Source organism: Phyllobates terribilis, unplaced genomic scaffold (assembly GCF_046119375.1).
Source record: "Phyllobates terribilis strain yellow unplaced genomic scaffold, ASM4611937v1 Scaffold_2__4_contigs__length_985480577, whole genome shotgun sequence".
NCBI lineage: Eukaryota > Metazoa > Chordata > Amphibia > Anura > Dendrobatidae > Phyllobates > Phyllobates terribilis.
The window spans coordinates 580063568-580089574 of NW_027362762.1; the positions used below are offsets into that span (position 1 = coordinate 580063568).

Consider the following 26007-nt stretch of genomic DNA (forward strand, 5'->3'; position numbering starts at 1 on the left):
TGGATATTAGGCCTGAGAAGGACTGTTTGTTTGATTTGGCAGGCTTTAGAGACTCTACACTACCTATTTCGCACTATATATCTCTCCCTAACTCAGCAGCACTGACCCTACACTGTCTGATCCGGAGCGACTGTGTCCAAGATGGTGGTGCCCGGTTTTAAATACTCGAGGTGATGCTGTGTGGCCAGCCAATCACTGTAATGCCCACAAACAACATGCCTGCGGCATTCTAGTGACTGGCTGGCAATCTCTGCATGTTCATTGGCTCTGTAAAGAGCGCGAAACGTGCAGGGCGGAGACCCGAGCTCCCGCCCGAGTAACCTGGAAATGCTCAGTGCTCGCCGAACATCCCGAGTAGTGAGATGCTCAGGCGAGTACCGAGCAGTGTCAAGCATGATCGCTCAACACTAGATACTACCTAACTTTTTTCTGATGCTACAGGACATTTTATAAGCAGATGCAATTTTCAGTTAGGAATTTTCAAAATGAAACTTATAATTTTACTATTGAGTAACATAAAGCATATCAGCTATATATCTTGTGTAATTACTCTCTGCACCTCATCCTTTTGAACATAGAATGACTTGATCTAACTACTTCTTAAGTGCCCTATGAAATCCAGTTTTAGTCATATTTAATGAAGCAAAGGAAATGTGTAATTAGAATCAGCTGCGGAATCAGTCTCTCCTACTTCTTCATGTGACCTTTGGCCCCTGTTCCCAGCAGCTCTCCCTTGAGCATTCTGTTGCACTGTACTATATGAAGTGCCAGAAGTAAACACTTTTGAACCTTTTCCCTAATTCTCCACAAATAAATTTTAAAGCAAAGTTGTAATCAGCACAAAGCAAGGTCTTTTTACTTTAATTTACCATTACACTGCTGATCTTGAACAATTGCTCCATTAGCAAATAAATTAAATATCTAGCAATAGAGCCATACAAAACAAATATCATGGAAAAGGGAATTGTTCACTTTTTATTTATCTTTTCAGCCTGAGTTCATATAAAGATCACTTTATTTTCATTGCTTTTTTTTAGTTGTGAATGACACTTGAAAAGGTTTTTTTTTCTTCCACACAGTAAGAAGAAATGAACTATAAATAAGAGACATAGGTAGAAATCTAGTAAGAGTGGTCTCTGATGTTGAAACTGGACTTTATCTGCAGTAAATAAATCAGCACAAAGGTGACAATCACTTATCCACTTTAGCAGAAAAGTCTATGAGTTTACAAGACATTGACCATAAAAACTCAATACTAGTTTTAGAATTCACATAATATGAAAAAAAAAGCCCAAATATCACCCCAGACAGGGCATCTCTGAAAAGGAAAAGTATATAGGAGGAGCGCACCTCCCTCCCTTCTTCTCCCTCTCCTCTTGGACCCCCTCCTTTTCTCTCCCTCCTTCTCCACTCTCCTTCCTCCTCTCCAGCAGGAACCTTTGTGTGTTGCAGCTGGTGAGGGGGGAGGTTTCACTCTATCTTTTCAGTATAAAGACTCCTTTTTACCAGCAACACTCTTCTATCCTCAGTACCCTACAGATCTATTTTTATCTTATTTTTGTGAGTGGGAAGGGAAAGTGGAAACCAACAGCACATTAGTTCTCATTAGCGTTTTACATTACTTTTAATTTTTAAAGCATCCAAATAATGTGTGATGTTTTATTGGATGATTTTACAGCTACAGTGCATAGACAAATTTCATCAGTTTAATGTATAACGTGTCAACCTAGTAAATTAATACCTGGGTTGCTGCTGTTGAACAGTATGACACTTTTCTTCATGTAGTAGAGTTTCTTCACTGAAAAACAAGTTTGTATTAAACATGCTGCATGGAAAACTGAGCTCCTCCAGAAGAAGATGCTTGACAGCTTAAGAGAAGAAAGTTGTGCACTATTCAGCATTCAGATTTGACCTTTTTGTGCTATATGTTTGCCAATTATGTATTTTTACTGGCACAACACATGTCCACCCTATATCTTTGGTATACCTATAGGTATGGTATACTTTTTATTTTTGCTCCTGTCTTTCACCGGCCACATCTGTTTCAGCACAGCAAGCCAAGGTAAGACAAGCTCTTCCTGCTGTATTTTGGATCCCTACATGTAGAAACTATTTTTGATGATAAGAATGTCTAAATCTTAGTTGTCAGTTCCTTGTCACAGCGGGAAATGTTTTAGTTGGGTAATTCTTAGCCATCATTTATGCATGCTTTAATGCTCTTTTGATATAATTCTAACTGTTTTCAATTGATGTTGCATTTTTCTACTATATTCAAGCTAAGCTTTTAATTTCAGTATTTGCATTCTCAATCTTGGAATTAACTTTGCCTTTATAACATCCATTAGGGTTAAAGTATTTGTCCCAAGTGAGATACGTGTTGAGATCACATTGACATGATATATTTTATTAGTTACAGTGTGAATTGTAATGCAACTTTCCACACATATATGTGAGATCATTTCATATTACTTAATGTATATTGCCACATTTAAGATTATCCAATGAGCATTTATCATTATTCATTTTGCCTGGTTGGTTCATAAGGCTTGATGAAATAGAAATTTATTACGTTCACATTTGTTTATGTATCCCTATATTTAAGTATGCAGCATAATCTTGTGACTTATAACAAAAAAAAAAACAAAAGCAGCAGGCTCTATTGTCATTAATAAAGTCCTTTGGAATTTAATATTATGCAAGCTCATTGTTGTCACACATGAATGTAGTACCTTTATAATTAGTGCATTATGGCAAATGTTGCAAGAAAAAGCCCAATAACATAAGCATCCAAGTTATCCTGTATGTTCATTATTGTGCTTGCGCACAGATTTTCTGTTCGATCTTTGTTCTGACCTTTGAATTCGTTGCTTATGAGGGCTGAACTAGCCTATAATGTGTTTTCTTGCTGCTGTTATGAGGCCTCTTGTTATTTTTTGACATTTTTTAGCTATGACTGTGGATGTTTGATGGGGTGGGGGAAATCTTAGCTCAAGTTTTCAGGGCCAGAGGCTAGCAGTCTTGGGTGGCGGGGGCTAAGGAATAAGATCTTGGTTTGTATAAAAGCCTTTAATACGTCGTATAATTAAAAACAGCAAATAGGGAAGTGACCATGTGCAAAGTTGAGACATGCTTGGAAGATATGCTCATTGCCAATATACAACTGATATTATTCCACAAAGGGCACAATGATAATACATATTGTATTTCTGATATCTATCTATCTATCTATCTATCTATCTATCTATCTATCTATCTATCTATTGTGTGCCTTGAATATTTTGTTCATTAACATCTAATATTAATTTTCAATCATCATTTTTATTGCTTCCATTATAATCTTATAGTACTTATTACTTGCATATTGCCAGCATATCCCTGCAGCGCTATTATCACTCACACAGGGCCAATTTCATAGACAGTCAATTACCCAATTACATTTTTCCAATGCTAGATAGTTCAGTTCTGATGCTTATCTGACCATTGTTGGCACTTTTACTTATGTACAGAGGTCATCCTGAGCACTTTGGTCTGGGGTTGCATCTAAATCAAGTTTGACTAGAAAACTGTTTATTACCAGCTAATATACATTTTCAATTATTGTTATGATTGCTTACATTTCATTAACTTATAATACTTGTTGCTTACATATTTCTTGAGCACGGGCCAAATCTAGCCTGCAGGGTAAGTATATTTGGCTCGCAACAACTTCATACTGTATGGAGCACTTTGTGAGGCCATTATAGGGAATGGAGCACTGTGGGGCGAATTATACTGTATTGAGCACTGTGTGGGCCCATTATACTGTATGGAGCACTGTGGGCACATTATACTGTATGGAGCACTATGTGGGCCATTATACTGTATGTAGAACTATGTGAATCCCTTCATACTGTATAAAGCATTATGTGAGGCTATTATTCTGTATGGAGCACTATGTGGGGCCTGCAGGGTGAGTATATTTGGCCCGCAACGCCCTTCATACTGAATGGAGCACGTGGGGCGCATTATACTGTATGAAGCACTATGTGGGCCCATTATAATGTATGGAGCACTATGTGGAGCCAATTATACTGTATGGAGCACTATACGGGGCCAATTATACTGTATGGAGCACTATGTGGGGCCAATTATACTGTATGGAGCACTATGTGGGGCCAATTATACTGTATAGAGCACTATGTGGGCCCATTATAATGTATGGAGCACTATGTGGGGCCAATTATACTGTATGAAGCACTATGTGGGCCCATTATACAGTATGGAGCACTATGTGGGGCCAATTATACTGTATGAAGCACTATGTGGGCCCATTATACTGTATGGAGCACTATGTGGGGCCAATTATACTGTATGGAGCAATATACAGGGCCAATTATACTGTATCGAGCACTATGTGGGGCCAATTATACTGTATAGAGCACTATGTGGGTCCATTATAATATATGGAGCACTATGTGGGACCAATTATACTGTATGGAGCACTATGTGGGGCCAATTATACTGTATAGAGCACTATGTGGGCCCATTATAACGTATGGAGCACTATGTGGGGCCAATTATACTGTATGAAGCACTATGTGGGCCCATTATACAGTATGGAGCACTATGTGGGGCCAATTATACTGTATGAAGCACTATGTGGGCCCATTATACTGTATGGAGCACTATGTGGGGCCAATTATACTGTATGGAGCACTATGTGGGGCCAATTATACTGTATGGAGCACTATGTGGGGCCAATTATACTGTATAGAGCACTATGTGGGTCCATTATAATATATGGAGCACTATGTGGGACCAATTATACTGTATGGAGCACTATGCGGGGCCAATTATACTGTATGGAGCACTATGCGGGGCCAATTATACTGTATGGAGCACTATGTGGGGCCAATTATACTGTATAGAGCACTATGTGGGCCCATTATAATGTATGGAGCACTATGTGGGGTCAATTATACTGTATGAAGCACTATGTGGGCCCATTATGCTGTATGGAGCATTATGTGGGGCCAATTATACTGTATGGAGCACTATACGGGGCCAATTATACTGTATGGAGCACTATGTGGGGCCAATTATACTGTATGGAGCACTATGTGGGGCCAATTATACTGTATAGAGCACTATGTGGGCCCATTATAATGTATGGAGCACTATGTGGGGCCAATTATACTGTATGAAGCACTATGTGGGCCCATTATACAGTATGGAGCACTATGTGGGGCCAATTATACTGTATGAAGCACTATGTGGGCCCATTATACTGTATGGAGCACTATGTGGGGTCAATTATACTGTATGGAGCACTATACAGGGCCAATTATACTGTATGGAGCACTATGTGGGGCCAATTATACTGTATAGAGCACTATGTGGGCCCATTATAATGTATGGAGCACTATGTGGGGTCAATTATACTGTATGAAGCACTATGTGGGGCCATTTTACTGTATGGACCACTATGTGGGCCCATTATACTGTATAGGGCATGTGGTGGAGCCCATTATATTGTATGGGGCACAATGTGAGGCCTATAATACTGTATGGAGCACTATGTGGGACCTAATATAGTATAGCACTATATTGGGCCTATTATATTGTTTAGAGCACTATATGGGGCCCATTATACTGTATGAAGCACTTTTGTGGCCATTATACTGTTTGGAGCACTGTGTGGAGCCATTATACTGTATGAATGACTATGTGGGGGCCATTATACTGTACGGATAACTATGTGAGGCCCATTATACTTTATGGAACACTCTTTGTGGACATTATACTGTATGGAGGGCTGTGTGGGGATTACAGTTGGAGAATGATACTGTGATGGGGTCACCATTCTTTGTTGGGGGGATTCAGGGAGAAGTGGTACAGTATGGTAATCATACCATGCGTATGGAGGAATTCACTTTGGGGGTACCATACTGAGTTTGGGGGCACTTTGTTTGCATCGTACTGCTCTTAGACAACATAATATATTAGTTCAATATTTTATTAGAAGAATTTATTAATCAAAATGTACTTTGTTCATGGGACCACTCTTTTAAGTTTGTTTCCATATGAAAAAGTTCATTGCTATATTTGATGATAAGGAAAAACTTCCTTGATTGTATACATTTTTTTAATATCCATTTTGGCCCATGACTTTGTCCAAGCTTTTAATTTTGGCCCTCTGTGTATTTAAGTTTGACATCCATGAGTGACTTAGAGAGATAGTCATCACTCACCTTAGTCCATATCTTTAAAAAGGAGGGAGGTTCACAATCAAATTTTTGGATTACAGATAAACAAATACACTAGGGCTAATTTCATAGGAACTAATTACCAACCAGTAAACAAGAACACACAAACTCCATGCATATACGCTTGGCTGGCTCTTAAAAGATATTGCTGTTAAAGAACAGAACTAACTGCTGAATTTTAGATATCATGCACATGGCTGACAGGTCTATACAATTTCTAAACTGTACAGAGCTGTAAAACAGTAACCATGGAGTTCCTATGGAGCTCTATTGAATCTTCATATGTTTCCAATTTCATTTTGAGTCTTTTAATTAATTACAGCTGTTCTTAAAAAAAAAAAAAAAAAAAAAAGCAACTAGCCAATAAGTTACCTGATTAAACATTTTATTATGGCACACAAAATACACAAAAATAAGTCCTTCGATTATATGGCTAAATTTATACCAAGATGATCTCCGTTATTAATATTAGTCAACATGGCATGCCAACTCTGGTGACCTGTAGTGCTGACATCTGTCATTAGCAGGGTCTGACATGCCAATTGTCGGTGTAAAACTGACAGTTTTGATGGAATGCAGTGCATGAGTAATACAGTGCATGTGATCAGCAATAAACATGTAAAATATTCAAGTTTTGTAGTTAGACTAAGTAAAAATGTTAAAAAAAGAACATTTGCAACAATGTGTAAAAAAGGAAATGATGTAAAAATATTTTTTGCCACTAATAATGCAGGTTTTAGGCTATGTGCACACAGTACGTTTTTGGTGCGTTCTTTTTCTGCGCAGAAATGGGCCAAAAAGTCATCACAAACCTTATCCCATGATTTCCTAAGACATTTTGCAAGATCTGTGCACTTGATCAGGATTTTTCCTGACTGAATTTTATGTGCAGAAAAAGAAGCGACATGTCCATTCTTTGTGCATTTTGGCCTGCGTTTTTCCAATACAATGCATAGGAAAAAGCGCATGGCAAATCCTCAGGCAAAAACGCTGTGTATTTTCCCCAGCTTTTTTGCTGCCAAGAGGTGCAGAACCTTGCAGAAATTTCTACAAGCAAATACTGATTGTGCGCACATAGCCTTATGGAAAAATGTACAAAAAATATATAGCTGATTGGTTTTGCCGCATCTGGAACGACCTGAACTAAAAAACTGTCACATTTTGTATTGCATTCCATATAACAAATACAGTAAAGAATAATAAAAATATCAAAAATGTTGGCTTTTGTTGGTTACATAACATTTTTTTATCACTTTCAGTATAAGGCTCAGTTCATGTTTATGCCTGTGCTCTATTCTGAGCACTAAAATCAGGGTTTTAGTCTAAATCACCGCAAAATTCATATAAAACCCCAAATAGAATGACTCACTATCATGGATTTATCACAAATATCACAGGTCAGGAAGGTCATGCAGAGACACCCGCTGTGATCTTTGGAGTAAAACGCTTTCTGCTGCCTCTTTCGACCAGACTATTGCACGATTGGCTGACGATTAAAGGAGGAGGCCACAGGCTGTTCGCATTAACAGGCAGGTTATTGGAACACTAACAGTGACCGTATGGTATATACACCTGCAGATTCCAATAAAGACATATGTGTACATAACCCTGTACGATCACTGCTACCTCCAGAATAACCCCAGACTACTAGCTGCCACCACCAATCATTTATACAGGCAAATTGGACGCCTGATAGGTAGCATATGGCTTCAAGGCATGGTTACAGAACAAAATGAACAGAACTATTAAATTTTATATTTAATCCAAAGGCAGGCAGTGTTTATGAAAAATATACAAAAGATTTTACAAAGGGGACAAAACAATATATCATATACAGTTACAGAGAATAAAAGGGATTAAAAAAGAACTTACTACGCTTCTCGCAGAGACTAGTCAACTTAGCCGAAGGAGAGTGCTTCATTTGAGGCTGTTCAGCAAACGGGATTCATGCATGCACAATGTGTCTCTCTCTATAGGATCATAAATCGGCTTGATCTTTTACCAGCCCCTGAGTTCCACCCGCACACCCCCTATGATGACCTCATATGAGCAGGGTTTTGGGCTGTCCTCAGCCCTTTTGAATTATATGAAATCCAAACTTTTGTGATAACTTTACTCCTGATGGTGACAGAAATTCAATATTTGTGCCATATTTTCAGGATTTTATCGTTCCATAGATAGCATACATGGAATAGCTGTTGTCAGTTACCTGTCCACTGTGAATTTGTGGCTCATAGGCAGGGGTTACAGTTATGAAAAATGATACCTCTTTTTTCCTTGTTAGCTGCAGTGCTGAAATTCCAATAGTCCATGTTTTCTTTCGGAGACATATTCCTGTTGCAAGTGCAACACTTCTCTTACAGGGAAAAGAGTGTATAGTGTAAATGTCCATTCAAGGGAAATATTTTACAATGTATTTCCTGTGGACAAAAGGATTCTTCTTCTTCTGTGTCTGTGTCAACACATGTCTCTATTATTGTCCGAAAATACCTTTTGTCTAATTACCTGTCCATTCTGAATCTCATCTGGGCATCAAAAGAATTTCATGCATTTTAGCTAAGATGATTCACATCTAAGAGACTTAAGCCAGTCAGCTATTGTGTGGTGCTGCTCTCTATTTGACAGGAAAAAGGAGGGAAGGGGGATGTGAGTGACTAAAGAAATTTTTAATATTTTCTATGACATCTATTTTCTATGACACTCACTATTATGGATTCTGTTCAGGCAGTGTCCCATCATTTAGGCTTTTTTTTTTTACACAAAAAGTGTGATTGACTGGACATCTCTTCTGATGTTGTCCAAAAAAAAATGCAAAGTGACTCCATCTGCCTCATTATAGTGAGTAGTTCCATTTAGGGTTTCATATGAATCATGCTTTTGGGGGATTTAGACGGAAACCCCGATGTAATTGCTCAGAGTAGATCATGGATAAATGTGAAACGAACCTTACATTGAAAGCGATCAAAACATTTTATTTACCCTAAAATGTTAGCAATAAAAACTTATAATCAACCCACAAAAAAACAACCGCTCCCTCAAGAGCATCATCTGTCAACACAAAAATAGGGGGATTTCCAAATGTCTAGTCGCACAATGACTCTGTAAAAGTGACATGGATCCTCCCTGACAATAAACAACAACAAATAATCAAGTAAAATTCAAATGAACCTCTCAATGCTGAGCCCCACAGTGTGCTCAAACCATTATTAGCGTTCACATGTGTGGTATTGCTGTCACTTTTTAATTAATTTTATGTAGGTACAAATTTTAATATTTATTTAGTTGCTCCTTTGGTTCAGGACTATGAGCAAAAATGTATAACAGTATACAAGCCTGTAGACTCCTTGACCTCGGGACAATTATTATCCAGACCTTCTACACTATCTATCTATCTATCTATCTATCTATCTATCTATCTATCTATCTATCTATCTATCTATCTATCTATCTATCTATCGATCACCAATACGTCTGTTTACTGACCTGAAATATAAGTAAATATCATCCCCCGATGGGTGACAATCCAGCAGCTGTCAGTTGTACGCTATAGTTGACAACTTGCTGCATCAGCCATGATCAGTGTTGGCACTGACCATGGCCATTTAACCCTTTACATGCTGCTGTCAATAGTCACTACAGCATCTAGATGGTTAATAGAGATTGGGGGCTCCGTTTTTACCCCCTTCGGCACACTGAGATTATGAATGTGTGGTCCTGATGGTTGCTATGGCAATTCATGGCCAAATAACAGCCTTAAAGACTGCCTGCTATAGTGACTTGTTCAGAAGTTATCAACATTTAGGTATTAAAAAGAACATTTTTCTTTCTTGTCATGTCATTTTGCATTAATTCCTGAAAAGCACTCAAAGGGTTAATAAACTACCTGACAGCAGTTTTGAATATGTTGAGGGGGTGCTGTTTTTAAAATGGTATTATCTTTGGGGGGTTTTCTAATATATACTGTAGGTCCCCCAAAGTCACTTCGAAATAACTAAATAAATAAGTTTTGTAAATTTCCTTGAAAAAATTAAAAATTGCTACTACATTTTTAAACTTTCTAAAATGCAAAAAAAATTAAAAAGAGCATTTTACAAATGGTGCTGATGTATAGCAGACATAACGTAAATATTATTTATTAATGGTTTTGTGTGATATGACTATGTGGATTAGCCCCTTAGTGATAGAGCCAATTTTGACTTTCATGACCAAACCAAATTTTAGAAATCTGACCAGTGTCAATTTATGTAGTAATAACTCTGGAACGCTTCGACGTACCCCACTGATTCTGAGACTATTTTTTGTGACACATTGTGCTTCATGTTAGTGATAAATTTTGGTCAAAATGACTTGAGTATATTTATGAAAATATCAAAATTTTGACAAAAAAAAATTGAGAAATTTGCAATAATCAAACTTCAAATTTTTATGCCCTTAAATCAGTTATAACACACAAAATAGTAAAAAAATACAATTTCCTAAATGTCTGCTTTACATAAGCATAATTTTTGAAACATAATTTTTTGGTTAGGATGGTAGAGGGGTTAAAAAATTTCAATTTTTTTCAACAAAAATTACAAAACCTGTCTCTTTGGGGATCTATTCAGATTTAAATGGGTTTTGAGTGGCCTATTATTATTATTTATTATTATTAAAGCACTCTTTATTCCATGGCGTTTTTACATGTGAAAAGGGTGTGAAGGATCAGCTCTTGGGTAGACGCAAGTTCACACAGGAATGCAGTCCGCAGGTTCCAAAACAAACTGGTGGTTTATTAAATGTCCATAATCCAGTCAGGAAAACAAAACATACACACGTACGTATTGTTGGTACCCCAACCACCTATATTTCCATTAACAGATAACAGACCTGAGTGGGGACTTGTTTTTTTGTGTATTGAGTCAAAGCTTTTATTGGGAATATTTTACATAACATTTTGGATCACATTTGTCCGACACTTTACGCTGAGCACTTGTATTGGGGATCCCATTTAAATCTCAGATTGACGTGATTCTGATGACAAACCCCCAAGGGATCCATTCACTATAATGAGGCAGCAGAGTTACTCTGGAACCCATCTGGCCTCTGTTCAGCATTGTCCTTTCTTTCAAAGGTACACAAAAGGTACACAAAACTGTGGCCGATGGAGCTTTTATGCACGCCTAATAAAAAGACTGACACCACCAGATCACAGGCCAGACGGTGTCTACAGTGCCTCCATCTGCCTCTTTGTAGGGAATCTGCCTCTGGGGTGTCTGTCTGAATCACGTATTTCAGAGATTTACATGGAAATCTCAATTTAACTGCTCAGCGCAGAGCACAAGATAAATGTGAGCCGAGCCTTGCTGCAATCTTTGGGAGGCAGAATGAACAGATCAACAGCAGGTGATTTAATTTATTTTTTATGCAATTCCTCATGCATTATAGGTGATTAGACTGCATTATTCTTACGGTCGGTGCGATTACAGCGATACAAGGTTTATGTCAGGTTTTTATGTTTGGCAGTTGTCACACACTAAAAGACGCTTTTTTAAAAAAAAAACTAGTTTTTGCGCCACCATATTTAAGAGCTATAATTTTTCCATATTTTCGCTGACATAGTCACATTTTTTGCGGGACAAGTTGTCGTTTTTATTGGTATCATTTTCGGGCACATGACATTTTTTGATCGCTTTCTATTCTGATTTTTGGGAGGCAGAATGAACAAAAACCATCAATTCAGCAATTGTTTTGTGCTTTTTTTTTAATGCCGTTATACGTGTGGTAAAATTGATAAGGCAGCTATATTCTTCAAGTCAGTACAATTGCAGAAATATCCCATTTGTTTTGTTTTTTTATATTTTGCCGCTTTTACACAATAAAAACTATTTTCTGAGAGCTATAACTTTTATTTTTCGGCTGATGGAGCTTTATGGTGGCTGTTTTTTTGCGGGACAAGAGGACATTTTCATCTAAACCATTTTTGTTTACATTTGTCTTTTTGATTGCGTTTCATTCCACTTTTTGCTCGGCGATATGATGATGAACCATAGTTTTTGCTTTGTTTTTTATTTATTTTTTACGGTGTTCACTAAAAGGGTTAACTAGTAAGACAGTTTTATAGGTGGAGTCGTTCTGGACTTGGCGATACCAAATATGTGTACTTTTATTGTTTGTTTTTTCATAAAAATATGTATGGGTAAAATATATATATTTTTATTATTTTGAGATTTTTTTTTTTTAAATATTTTTACTTTTTTAATTAGTCCCACTATGGAACTTTTTTGAAATCCCTAATAACTAGGGAAGAGCGAACATGCTCAGTGATACTCAGTTATCACTTGGTATCACGGTGCTCATATGTGCTTATTACTCATCGAACAATGGGCAGTGCTCAAATTCAAACTCGAATCTCCGCCCCACATCTTGGTGCCTGCTACACAGCCAATGAGCATGCGGGTATTGCTTATGTGTCACTGTAATGCCATTGCCAATCTCGGTAGTGACATTGCTGTGATTGGCTGGCCGACTGACATCATCAGAGATTATAAAAGAGCAGCAGGTGCTAGGCTCGGCACACTGACACCATTGTACAGCTCTGTAACAGTTCATATTGCCGGGAGAGAGTGCTTGTATAGGCGTGTGTGCACAGTATAGCGATTGATACTGGTGCTGAAGCTGAACCATCATACTAACAGCCCTTGTCAGGGCTAATACTTTGCTTTGCTGTTTGTATCTCATACCTTGTGCAATTAGTCTGGGGGGGAGAGTCGCAGGAGCAGGGAGAGTGGCAGAATACAGTCTGTAGACAGTGTGACAGAGTCACTGGTGTGATATACGAGAGGAGGTATGTGTCACTCAGGTTGCTCTCCTGTGTGAACTGAGACCTACTGAATTTCTGCCAGCATGTTATATTCTGGGGGTTAACTCTTGTAAAGAGTGTGGTTTTATGTGAATGACATAGAGACGGGAGGGACGTTATTCACCATACCTCCCCTCAGGGTGTGGCAGGGCTTGGTTTAAGTGTTCAGTCCTGTTTTTTTTACTGTGTTGTGGTCTGGAGAGGCAAGGTCTCCAGACTGGGAAAGCTTCAGCTCAAGACAGAGCTGAAGGCTGGGACTACAACCTGTTTGGGTGAATTCCACATACACATGGACTGTGCTACCATTTAGGCTATGTGCCCACGTTGCATTTATGAAGCAGAAAATTTCTGCTTCATTTCTGCAAGTCCTCTCCCGGAAAAACGCATGCGGAATTCCGCACGCGTTTATCGCGCATTTTTCGCGCGTTTATCACGCGTTTTCCACATGCGGAATTGCCTTGCGTTTTTTATGCATTGGACAAAGGCAATTCTGCTTGCGGAAACGCAAAATTAAATGACATGCTGCGGATTTTTGAACGCAGCATAAACGCTGCGGAAAAATCCGCAGCATGTGCATAGAACTTGCGGAATCCCATTGGGGACCATGGGGTGCGGGTTACCAAGCGTTTTACAAGCGTTTCCGCTGCGGAAATTCCGCATCAAAAACACTTGAAAAACGCTACGTGGGCACACAGCCTTATCTTTTGTTTTGTCATTTTGCCAGTAAAGCCGTCTTTATTTTTGCTGGAGTTGCAGGGCTTTATGTCATTTAATCACTTCGCACCAGAGCCTGTTTTTGCCTTCGTGACCGGGCCAATTTTTTCAATTCTGACCACTGTCATTTTATGAAGTAATTACTCTGGAACGCTTCAACGGATCCCCCTGATTCTGAGAATGTTTTTTCATGACATATTGTACTTCATGATAGTGGTAAAATTTCTTCGATATCACTTATTTGTGAAAAAATCGGAAATTTGGTGAAAATTTTGCAAATTTTGCAATTTTCAAACTTTGAATTTTCATGCCCTTAAATCAGAGAGATATGTCACACAAAATAGTTAATACATAATATTTCCCACATGTATACTTTACATCAGCACAATTTTGGAACCCAAATTTTATTTTTTTAGGGAGCTATAAGGGTTAAAAGTTGACCAGTGATTTCTCGTTTTTCCAACAAAATTTACAAAAACATTTTTTTAGGGACCACATCATATTTGAAGTCACTTTGAGGGGTCTTTATGACAGAAAATACCCAAAAGTGACAACATTCTAAAAACTGCACCCCGCAAGGTGCTCAAAACTACATTCAATAACTTTATTAACCCTTCAGGTGCTTCACAGGAATTTTTGGAATGTGGAAGAAAAAAATTAACATTTAACTTTTTTCACAAAAATGTTACTTTAGACCCAATTTTTTTTATTTTCACAGGGGTAACAGGAAAAAATGGACCCCAAAATTTTTTTTGCAATTTCTCTTGAGCGCGCTAATACCCCATATGTGAGGGAAAACCACTGTTTTGGCGCACTGCAGGGTTCGGAAGGGAAGGAGCGCCATTAGACTTTTTGAATGTAAAATTTGTTTGAATAATTAGCAGACGCCATGTTGCGTTTGGAGAGCCCCTGATGTGCCTAAACAGTGGAAACCCCCCACAAGTGACACCATTTTGGAAACTAGACCCCTTAAGGAACTTATCTAGATGTGTGGTGAGCGCCTTGAACCCCAAGGCGCTTCACAGAAGTTTATAATATTGAGCTGTAAAAATTAAATTTTCACATTTTTCCCACAAAAACGTTTTTCATCCCTTAATTTTGCATTATCATAAGGGTAATAGGATAAATTGCACTATTAAATTTGTTGTGCAATTTCTCCTGAACACGCTGATACCCCATATGTGGAGCCAAACCACTGTTTGGGCGCACGGCAGGGTTTGAAAGGTAAGGAGCGCCATTTGACTTTGTTTGAATAATTAGCGGACGCCATGTTACATTTGGGGAGCCCCTGATGTGCCTAAACAGGGGAAACCCCCCATAAGTGACACCATTTTGGAAACTAGACCCCTTAGGGAACTTATCTAGATGTGTGGTGAGCACCTTGAACCCCAAGGTGCTTCACAAAAGTTTATAATAATGAGCTGTAAAAATAAAATTTTCACATTTTCCCACAAAAATGTTTTTCATCCCTTAACTTTGCATTATCATAAGGGTAATAGGATAAATTGCACCATGAAATTTGTTGTGCAATTTCTCCTGAACACGCCGATACCCCATATGTGGAGGCAAACCACTGTTTGGGCGCACGGCAGGGTTTGAAAGGGAAGGAGCGCCATTTTACTTTTTGAATGTAAAATTTGTTTGAATAATTAGCGGATGCCATGTTGCATTTGGGGAGCCCCTGATGTGCCTAAACAGTGGAAACCCCCCACAAGTGACACCATTTTGGAAACTAGACCCCTTAGGGAACTTATCTAGATTTGTGGTGATCACCTTGAACCCCAAGGTGCTTCACAGAAGTTTATAATATTAAGCTGTAAAAATAAAATTTTCACATTTTTCCCACAAAAACGTTTTTCATCCCTTAATTTTGTATTATCATAAGGGTAATAGGATAAATTGCACCATGAAATTTGTTGTGCAATTTCTCCTGAGTACGCAGATACCCCATATGTGGGTGAAAACCACTGCTTTGGTGTACGGCAGGGTTCGGAAGAGAAAGGAGCGCTATGTTGGCTGGGATAGGTTGCAGACACCATGTCACATTTGAAGAGTCGCTGACATGCCAAAACAGCAGAAACCTCCACAAGTGACCCCATTTTGTAAACTACACCTCTCAAGGAATTCATCTAGGGAAGTAGTGAGTATTTTTTAATTTTTAAATTTATACCATTGGGCAGTGAAAAAAGCATAATTATATTTTTACCACAAAAAAATGTTTTACCCTCAGATTTTACATTTTCACACAGGGCAATGGGTAAAAATGGTGCCGAAATGTGTCATACAATTTCTTCTAAAAGTGGCAATACCCCATATGTGTCTGTATCGTACCGCTCAGCCATACGGCGAGATCTGTGGGGGACGGAGCGCTATTTGACAATTGGAGAACAAATTATTGTAGAATAGGCATTTGGATTTGGGAGCACAAAATTTTCTGAATTTCTTTTGGGGGGCAAGGGCCATTTCGCTTTTCCAGAGCCTTTCTGCTACCAGTAACTTGGAAGTCCCTTATATTTTTAACAGATGACGGACCTGAGTGGGGACTAGCTTTTTTTGAGGACTGAGTTGAAGCTTTAGTTGGGAACATTTTACATAACATTTATCCGGTGCCCTAGGCTGAGCACTTACATCGGGGTTTCCATCTAAATTTCCAAGTGATGTAATTCAGATGAAACCCCTGCGGGATCCATTCACTGTAATGAGGCAGCAGAGTTTCTCTGGACTCCATCTGGCCTCTGTTTAGCGGTGTCCTTTTTTTCTGAAGTGCACAAAAATGTGGCCAACCGCACTTTTATGCACGCCTAAAACAAATGACACCGTGGGATCACAGGCCAGACGGCTTGCACAGTGGCCTATATCTGCCTCATTACAGGGAATCTTCCGTCATGGGTTCCATCTGAATCATGTATTTCAGAGATTTACACGGAAACTCTGGTGTAAGTGCTCAGCGCAGAGCGCAGGATAAATGTGGGCAGAGCCTTAATGCGATCTTTGGGAGACATAATAAACAAATTAGTAGCAGGTGAAGAATTGGTTTTATTTATTTTTTACGCCATTCCTCATGTGATATAACTGATTAGATTACTTTACTCTTCGAGTCAGTGCGATTACAGAGATACCAGATTTATATCGGGTTTTTATGATTGACAGCTGTCACACACTAAGAGACACTTTTTTTTGCAAAATCTAGTTTTTGCATCGCCATATTTTGAGAGCTATAATTTTTCCATATTTCGGCCGACAGAGTCATGTGATGGCTTGTTTTTTGCGGGACGAGTTGTCATTTTTATTGGTACCATTTTTGGGTACGTAACATTTTTTGATCGCTTTCTATTCTGTTTTTGAGAGGTAAAATTAACAAAAACCAACAATTCAGGAATTGTTTTTTGAGGTTTTTTTTTATACCGTTCTGCGTGTGGTAAAAGTGATCAGGCAGCGTTATTCTTCGGGTCAGTACGTTTACAGCGATACTACATTTACTGTATTTTTTTTTATGTTTTGGCGCTTTTACACAATAAAACAATTTTATAGAAAAAATATTTTTTTTGCATTGCTTTATTCTGAGCGCTATAACTTTTTTATTTTTCGGCTGATGGAGCTGTATGGTGGCTTTTTTTTTTGCGAATCAAGATGACGTTTTCAGCGGTACCATTTCTATTTCCATTTTGCTTTTTGATCGCATTTTTTTCCACTTTTAGTTTGGCGATATGACGAAAAAGCATATTTTTTTGCTCCGTTTTTTATTTATTTTTATTACGGTGTGCACAGAAGGAGTTAATTAATGTGACAGTTTTATAGATCGGGTTGTTTCGGACGCGGTGATACCAAATATGTGTACTTTTTTGGGTTTTGCATAAATATACGGATTTATTGGTTTAATATTTTATTTATTTATTTTTATTTATTTTGTGATTTTTTTTAACAGTTTAAAAACATTTTTTTTTACTTTTTTTTACATTTTTACTTAGTCCCTGTATGGGACATTAATTTTTATTTTTCTGATCACTGATCTCATGTAATGTAATAGACATGTATTACATTACATGTGATCTTTGCTGACTGTTTCACAGTCAGTGTGTCCTGCCAGGCTTCAGCTGCAGACTGAGCCTGGCAGGACACCATATATGGCAGATCTGGAGGCGGTCATGTGACCTCCAGCTGCCATAGCAATGCCAGGTCCTGGAAGGTATCAGGGGTCGTCGGAGAGGTAAGTAAGACGACCCCCTCTCCTCTGTCTATCTTCTATATGCCGCAATCACTATAGAGCGCGGCATATAGAACATAGCAAAGGGTTAACATCATTGGGACCTGATCCAATCAGGTCCTGATGATGTCCCCGTCAGAGCTAATGCTCTGCACCGGAATCGCAGTGCTTGCAGGACCCTGGGGGTCCTGAGCGCTGCCGGACCACCCACCGTTTTTAAACGTCGGCGCTGCACAGAGCCCAGGCATCGCCGACGTTTATGTACAGTGGGCGGTTGGGAACCGGTTAATAAAGCCTGCAGGGAAAACCTGGTTCCTGTCTGCTTCCGGAAGCGGCCAAGCGAGTCGTCTTACCACAACAGGGATTAGATCTGCGCAGTCCGTTGGCAAATATATAGCTGCATCTTTTTTTGTGGGAGCTGAAACTTTTTTACATATTTCGATCCATCAAGTATTACATGCTTTGAGTTTTTTTTTGTGTTGTATAACACTCCCAAAAATCTTTGATACATTTTCCTGGCTTCCATTTCTCAGCCACACAGTGTACCATGGTCTGTGAAAATTTCTGTGATTTGTAAAACTGATGAAAAGCTGTTCCATTTCTAGGGTTCCATTTCACTGCCATACAGTGGTATGTGTTTAGTGAGAAACAAAGAGTTCTGGAGCATGCAGGACTTCTGAGCGAATGAGCGTAGGAATCTCACAGCCGAAGGAAGCTGGCGCAACAGCAGAGGTGGCAGGAGCTTGTAGTCTTAATCCGTCCGATATCCCTGACCCTCCAAGGCCTGAACCCAGGCTGCCTCCTTTACCTATGGGTTTTTTTCACACAGCGGACTGGAAAGCCAGGATCCAGGAAGAGGTGATTTGACTGCAGGGCCTGGGCAGGAGAAGAGACAAGGATGCGAACAAGGGCCAGGCCTGGAGAAATGTTGTCTTGCATGCTAGCCATAAGTAACCAAGAGTTGGTATCCCAGGGTGTGGTAGTTATGACTGTCAGCGGAGAAGGCAGTCCATTGAAGAGTTTGGGACCCTTCATTACATCTCGTTCAACCATCGTGCAGTAGAGAAGGAACACTTACCTCAAAGGCTGTAAGTGCTGACGGCTAGAACCAGGGTCATATTGTGCAAAATGCAGGGGCAACATCGCTGGTATGCAGTGGGTGTGATACCAGAAGGAAGGGAGCAGGATGACCCTTTCATGAGCAATGAAAGTGCCTGGGAGAGGCTCCTTGATGCGACTCTAAACAGGGCTACCACCACCCCCGAGAGATTGTATTGTCCTTGGGGTTCTCCACCTCCTATACGTGAACAGCTAATGGAGCAGGTGACACAGGGGGCTGTTGCCTATTTCTATATGTGAGGAGTTCCTGCAATACCTCAAGCTGGGTCACTTACAGGCACCTGGGAATCAAGCTGCAGGAAGCAGGTGGAGGCAGTCCCAGCAGCCTCAAGTGGAAGGAGAAGGAGAGCGGACACCTGAAGAGGATTACTGTATTACCCTCCTTACAATTTTTGACTGGCTTTGTACTTTGTGTAAAGCCTTTATGAGTGTAGGAGTACAGAAACTACACTTTAAAAATTTTGTACTGAGGCCCGACAGTTGTTGCCTTTCAGGAGTTTATGGATGACCAATGACCATCCTTATTATTTTTAACTGGCTTTGCACTTTCTGCAAATCCTTTGTGTGTATAAGTACAGTCCTGCTCATTGTTATTGGCACCTAATGAAGTTTAAGTACATAATGTGGAATATCTCCTGAAAAAAATGAATTAAGTGAAACAGTTTTTTGTGTAGAGCACTCATGTTAAATACAAAAGTGCAAATGATAAACAATAATTTAAAACAAAAAAACAATGGGAGAGAAAAAATGAAAAGCCCAAAGCTTGCTGTGTCATTTGTATTGGCACCCTTTACATTAATTTAGTATAGAAACACATTTTGACACACCTGTGGTAAATCATAAGAGATTCACCTGTGATTAGTTGTCAGTGCCCATGTGACATGAGTTAGCCAATGAATGATGACTTCAGTGTTTTAAATAACTACGTGGTAGGCCCTGTATTTTTGTCACAATGGTGCAGACAAAGGAGCTGTCTGAGGACATCAGAACTGCTATTATTAGCAAACACAAGACTTCCGAAGGATATCAGGACATCTCCAAAGACCTTGGTATCCCACTTTCAACAGTGCGCAATGTTATTAAGAAGTTTGCCAAGCATGTAACCGCCAAGAACCTCCCTGGATGTGGGGGAAAGAGGAAAATTGACAAGAGATTTCTTCGAAGGTTGGTGCAAATGGTAGAAAAAAACACCACGTCACACATTCAAAGACCTGAAGGCCAACCTGGAACAGTCTGAGGTTATGGTTTCAACAAGTACCATATGCCACACACTAAACCAAGCAGAGCTTTATGGGCGACGGCCAAGGAAGAAACCATTGCTGAAGAAAAGACATAAAAATGAACGACTGATCTTTGCAAAAGAGTACCTTGACCAACCACAATCCTTCTGGGAAAATTTTCTGTGGGCAGATGAAACAAAAATAGATCTTTTTGGCAATGCAAAGCAACAGTTTGTTTACAGATGGTACAATGAAGCTTATAAGGAAAAGAACACCTTAGCAATGGTTAAGCATGGTGGAGGATCCATAATGCTGTGGGGTTGCTTTGCTGCGTCCGGTACTGGAGGCCTTGACCGTATCACAGGAATCATAAAATCAGAGAATTACGAAGAGATTTTAGGTTGAAATGTCCTACCTAGTGTAAGAAAACTTGGTTTGTGTCGAAGATCATCATCTTGTTATATTGCTCATGTATAGACTATTCCATGGTCTGGAGTACATTTCGGTGCTATATAACCCTCAAAAAACTTGATCAAAAATGTATCGGTATTATATTGTTCATCTATACAGTGTAATGTGTTCTGGGGTATGTTTCATTGTTATATATCACAACCAAAAAGCGTTCCAAAAATTATAGGGATTGAATTAGTATAGTAAACTATACAGTGTAAAGTTCTTACTGGGCGCCAAGGCAACAAAGATGGCCGAATCCCGCGAGACTCCCGAGCGAGCGACCAGAGGAATATTGGAGCCAGACCATGCTGGCAAAACAGCGGAGGTGGCAGGATCCTGTGTTCCAGAAATTACAAGTTTACCAGAACTACCAAGGCCCAAACCCAGACTGCAGCCTTCACTGCTGTGCTTTTTGCAGCCTGCAGAAAGGAAAGCCAAGAACAAGCAACTAGTGAGCGGACTGTAGGGCTTAGTCTGGTCAGAAGAGAGAAGGAAGTGAGCCAGGACCAGGCATGGCCAGAGAAATGGTAGCAGGCCCGCAAGTATCGACAGTTGGCATGCTGGGGGATGGTCGTTACATATGACCAGCAGCAGAGAAGGGGGTCAATCGAACAGTTTGGGACCCGTCATCACATTTTGTTCAACCAGCGGGTAGTAGGGATGAAACACTTGCCAAGAAAGGCTGCAAGTGCTGATGGCTGGATCCAGGGTCATGTTGCTCAAAATGGAGGGCCAACATAGCTGGTATGTGGTGTGTGTGATGCCAGAAGGAAGGGAGCAGGATGAACCCTTCTTGAGAAATGAACAGGCCTAGGAAAGACTCCTTAAGGCAGATCAAAAAGGGACTACCACATGAGAGATCATATTGTCCTTGGGGTTCACCACCTCCTAGGCAGGAGCAGGCTTTGGTGCAGGTGGCACAGGGAGCTGTGACCCAATTCTACATGTTGGGGGCTCTAGCACCAACTAAACCAGGGTCTTTTACAGTCTAAGCACCTGGGAATCGAGCTCCAGGAAGCAGGTGGAGGCAGTCTCCTCAGCCTCACAAGGGAGGAGAAGAAGAAGCGTACACCTGAACAGGATTACTGTATTACCGTCCTTAGAATTTTTTACTGGCTTTGTACTTTGTTCAAAGCCTTCATGAGTGTAGGAGTACATGAAGTACACTTTCAAAATATTTATGTTCAAAAAAATTTTTATGGATTAAATGACTGATCCGTGCAGTTATTGTTACATTACAGTGGTATAGAAAAGTAAAAAAAATATATATATTTTTTTAAGATTCATTTAGTCATCCATACACTTTAACATGCTTTGTGTAAATTACGGTGGCTTTATTTATTTATTTTTTAAAAACAAAAAACTTCCCCTGGTACTCTTAGATTATTTTTGTGCCAAAAATTGCATATTGTCAAATATATTCTAAAACTTGGTTGGTGTTAAATGTTGTTGGTTTTGAAAATCCCCCAAAAATTGGGCTGGTAAAGATGTAGAAATTTGGTTGGTGAAAAGTTGACTATTGCCTTCAATTTTATTTTTGTTTTGTGTTTCTACACCTAAGATATTTTGTCACACTGTTTTCTTTTAGAGTAATCTTTTCAGTAAAAGATGTTTAATTTCTTGAAAATAGTGTATTCTTGAACCCATATCTGTGGAAGTGGTGTTCCATTAAGCCGCTGTGTGTACTGCGGGCCATTGTCTGGGTGTGCAATTTTGTTACACGCACACCGCTAGGTTCAGATAGGGGCGAGACAGGTTACATGAATAATTTGGAATCCTGGGGGAACCATTACTCAGGACAACCATACACCATGTGCTGCAGCTTCTGTCAGGCACACAGGGGTATTGACCCTCAGGCACAAAAACGTAGGTTGTTTCACTTGCTGACCAGACACACTTGACAGGAGTCCTCATAAATGGTAGAACAGTATCATTTAATAAGAAGCCACACAGCCATTGCAAGTTAAGTCTTATGAGCAACAGGCTTCAGTGACAAACAGTACAGTTTCCTTAGCAGCACATCAGTTAACAGTCTTCCTACTAGTACAGGATAGCACAGTTCTAATACAAAGGCACATTAATGAATGCAGAATTCTTTACAGCACAGTGAGATGGAGGAGGGGGGGAGGGTTTGCTGAGGGAGATAATCCCTGTGACACCATTTCTTCCAATCCTTATCTTTCTGCCTGACAATAATCTGCACTGCTAGTTCAGGAACTCTACCTGACCTGTGCTTAGGTTTACTCCTGATTTGAATCCTTTTCACTTGCAGGGGCGCTTCTGTGAGATACAGAACACACCACCACCTTTCTCTTCGGCTCCAGCCAGACAGTCAAGCAACTTCCCCACAATCCCCCTTGGGGCTCTGCTAAAACCCTCCCTGTCTCCTGTGACTCTGTTAACCCCTCTAGTTGCTGGATGCTTCTGGAGCACAACACTTCCTGTCTGCTGTGCTTGTGTTACTTCAAATAGTTGCAGGATGCTTTTAAAGCAACAGCGCTTCTTCTGCATGTCACAAACTTGCCTCCTTTTTGAATGTCATCCTCGACATTTGCCTTAATTGGTCAATCTGACCAATTCTGAGACAGTGGTAGAAGTTGGATAGCTTTATATGCAAAATGGCATTGACAAATTAATATAACGTTCATAAACATTGATAACAACCTATTCTTACGACCTTTTTCTTGTAGGACTCCTGTAAGAAATAAACAATTAACACCATTAAAACAATCAGCATCTTTTCAGCTGGAGCTTTTCATATGTCTTCAACCAGCTCTCTCTATCTAAGCTTTAACAGTTCTTTGTTTCTTAAAAGTTTTTAAGAAAAATCAAAGCATGAAAACAAGTCTTTACACCAGGCAACATCTTCCATACTGCCTCTCATTGGTGAATACCACTCCAGTGGGCTTACCTGGTCCGTAGGCAGAGATACCTGTTTCCAGTCGACAGTCCTTGGCACTTGACTAGGTTCACCAAGTGTCTCATACGTCAGCATCACGGACCTCCTCACTTCTCGAGTCAACATCCTCCTAATGGGTTGTTCCTCAGATACCATGGGTTCTTCGGTCACAGGAGTTTCTTCCGCCGCACATTCCCGTGCTTCCACAGATGCTCTTGGAGCTGCCTCTGTAAGTTCCCGTACTTCTCCTGAGTCGCTCGTTTCCACACGGTCTTGCAATTCTGCTCCTCCTGAGTGTCGATCGGTCTCTTTAGTGGGCGGTGTTCGATCATCAGATCTGAATTGGACTTCATCTGTACTCTTTGGTGCGAACTCTGAAGCCTCAGGACTTAGTTCACTCTCCTGAGGATGGTACTTCTCCTTGCCGGTCCGAGAAATACAACAGTGTGTTCTTCTCCATCGGAACTTTCAAGGTCACTATCCACCTCCGGAGCTTCAGTCTGTGGTGGTCCTTTAGTCGATCTCGGACAATGTCAGTCTACTTCTGGGAAGTCTTGTTGTGGTGGGAGATAATCACAGGGTAGTAGTAAATTCCGATGGACTATTCTGGTTTTCTTATCTCCTGTTTCCAATCGGATTTTATACACTGGTCTGTCATCAGCTTTCCTCCTTACAACCACATACACCTTGTCTTCCCAGTACGAACAAAGTTTTCATGGACCGCCTTTCTCACGTATGTTCATCCCGGTGCCAATTCTGCTTCATAACATTTTCGATCATATTACTCCTTACTCTTGCGCTGTCCTTACGTAACCACTTTGAACACTATGTTGTATGCCTTTGCCATCCGTTCCTTCCATTTCCGAACGTACTCCGGATACGTTCTGTAAGTCTCTGACAGCGGAGTATCGAGCATGATGTCGATTGGCAGTCTTGGCGATCGTCCATTCAATAGGAAAAAGGGTGAGTAACTCGTTGCATCGCTCTTTGTACAGTTATAGGCATGTACCACTTTTGACAGGGAACTCTTCCAGTCTTTCTTCTCATCATGTTAAAGTGCACAACATCAACAATAAGGTCCGGCTAAAACATTCCACTTGTCCATTAACCTCTGTGTGATAGGGCGTTGTGTGGGATCTCAGAATTCTACAGTATTTTCCTAGATTGGCAAAGAGCTGGTTCTCAAATTATCTTCCTTGGTCGTGGTGTAACCTCGTAGGGAACCAAAACTTCAAAGCAAAATCATTGAAGATCTTCTCTGCCACTGTTCGACCTGATTTATTGGTGGTGGCATATGCTTGAGCAAATTGAGTGAAATGGTCCATCACCACCAAGATGTATTCGTAACCACCCTTGCATGTCTCGAGATGTAGAAAGTCTATTGAGACCATCTCAAACAGATACGTAGCTCGGATGTTGCCCATAGGTGCCCGGGTTGATGTGTTGGGACGTTTATCTTTCAGACACCCACACTCCCTGGTCACGTACCTCTTAATATCTCTCTGCATGTACAGCCAGAAGAAATGTTCACTGATCAAGTTGGTTGTCCTTTGCACTTCCAGGTGTCCCATGTTTTCAGGGAGTTCTTTGAAGACCCACCTACAGAATACTCTGGGTAGTACCAACTGCCGGTTTTGTCTTCCTTTACGATACAGGATACCGTCTTCACTGAGGTAGAGATTCGTCCATTCTTTAATTAAAACAAATACTGCTGGTGACTCATTGTCTCTCTCTCGTTTAATTGGAAACCGATTTTGGTCCACATAAAGTAGTATTCTACCAATTATCTGATCTTCCTGTTGCGCTCTACGGATTTTCCATTTTGGTCGTTGTTGAATAGACCGGGGGTGATCTTGTTCCCTCGCTTTTATGGTGGTTTCCACCGTCAACGAACACCACAATGGTGTGTCTTCCTTCTGATAAGCTTGTACTGCTTGGTTAGTGCTCTCAATTGCTTCCAGACTGGCTTCCTCCGAGCATTGTTGCATGAACTCCTCAGGCTCTAGTGGCATTCTTGACAATCGGTCAGCATCCGCATTGCATTTTCCTGGCCTGTACTTGATGCTGAAATTGAAGTCCGCTAGTTCAGCAACCAATCTCTGACCCGTTGTATTCAGTTTGGCTGTAGTAAGGACAGAGGTCCAAGAGTTGTTGTCAGTGTATACCTCAAACTCTTTGCTGTAATAGAGATTATCTCTAAATAATTCACAGATAGCCCATTTCAATGCCACAAACTCCAATTTTCCAGAATGCAGATTGTAATTCTTCTCGGCGTCTGTCAACGTTCTATAACCGTAATCGATGACCCTCAATTT

General features: G+C 40.1%; 1 protein-coding gene across 5 annotated transcripts in view; it reads left to right on the forward strand.

The window, feature by feature from the left end:
- The first annotated feature begins 1405 nt into the window (after positions 1-1405).
- Positions 1406-26007, forward strand: part of SCUBE3 (signal peptide, CUB domain and EGF like domain containing 3) — a 1075473-nt gene continuing 1050871 nt past the window's right edge. For 4 of the 5 annotated variants that reach the window (XM_073666418.1, XM_073666419.1, XM_073666421.1 and 1 more), the window contains exon 1: positions 1407-2062. In XM_073666418.1, coding sequence (XP_073522519.1) covers positions 1939-2062 — 124 coding nt within the window. In that variant the 5' untranslated portion in view covers positions 1407-1938. Of the gene's footprint in view, positions 2063-26007 lie in introns of all 5 variants that reach the window. The other variant, XM_073666423.1, reaches the window with a different exon arrangement.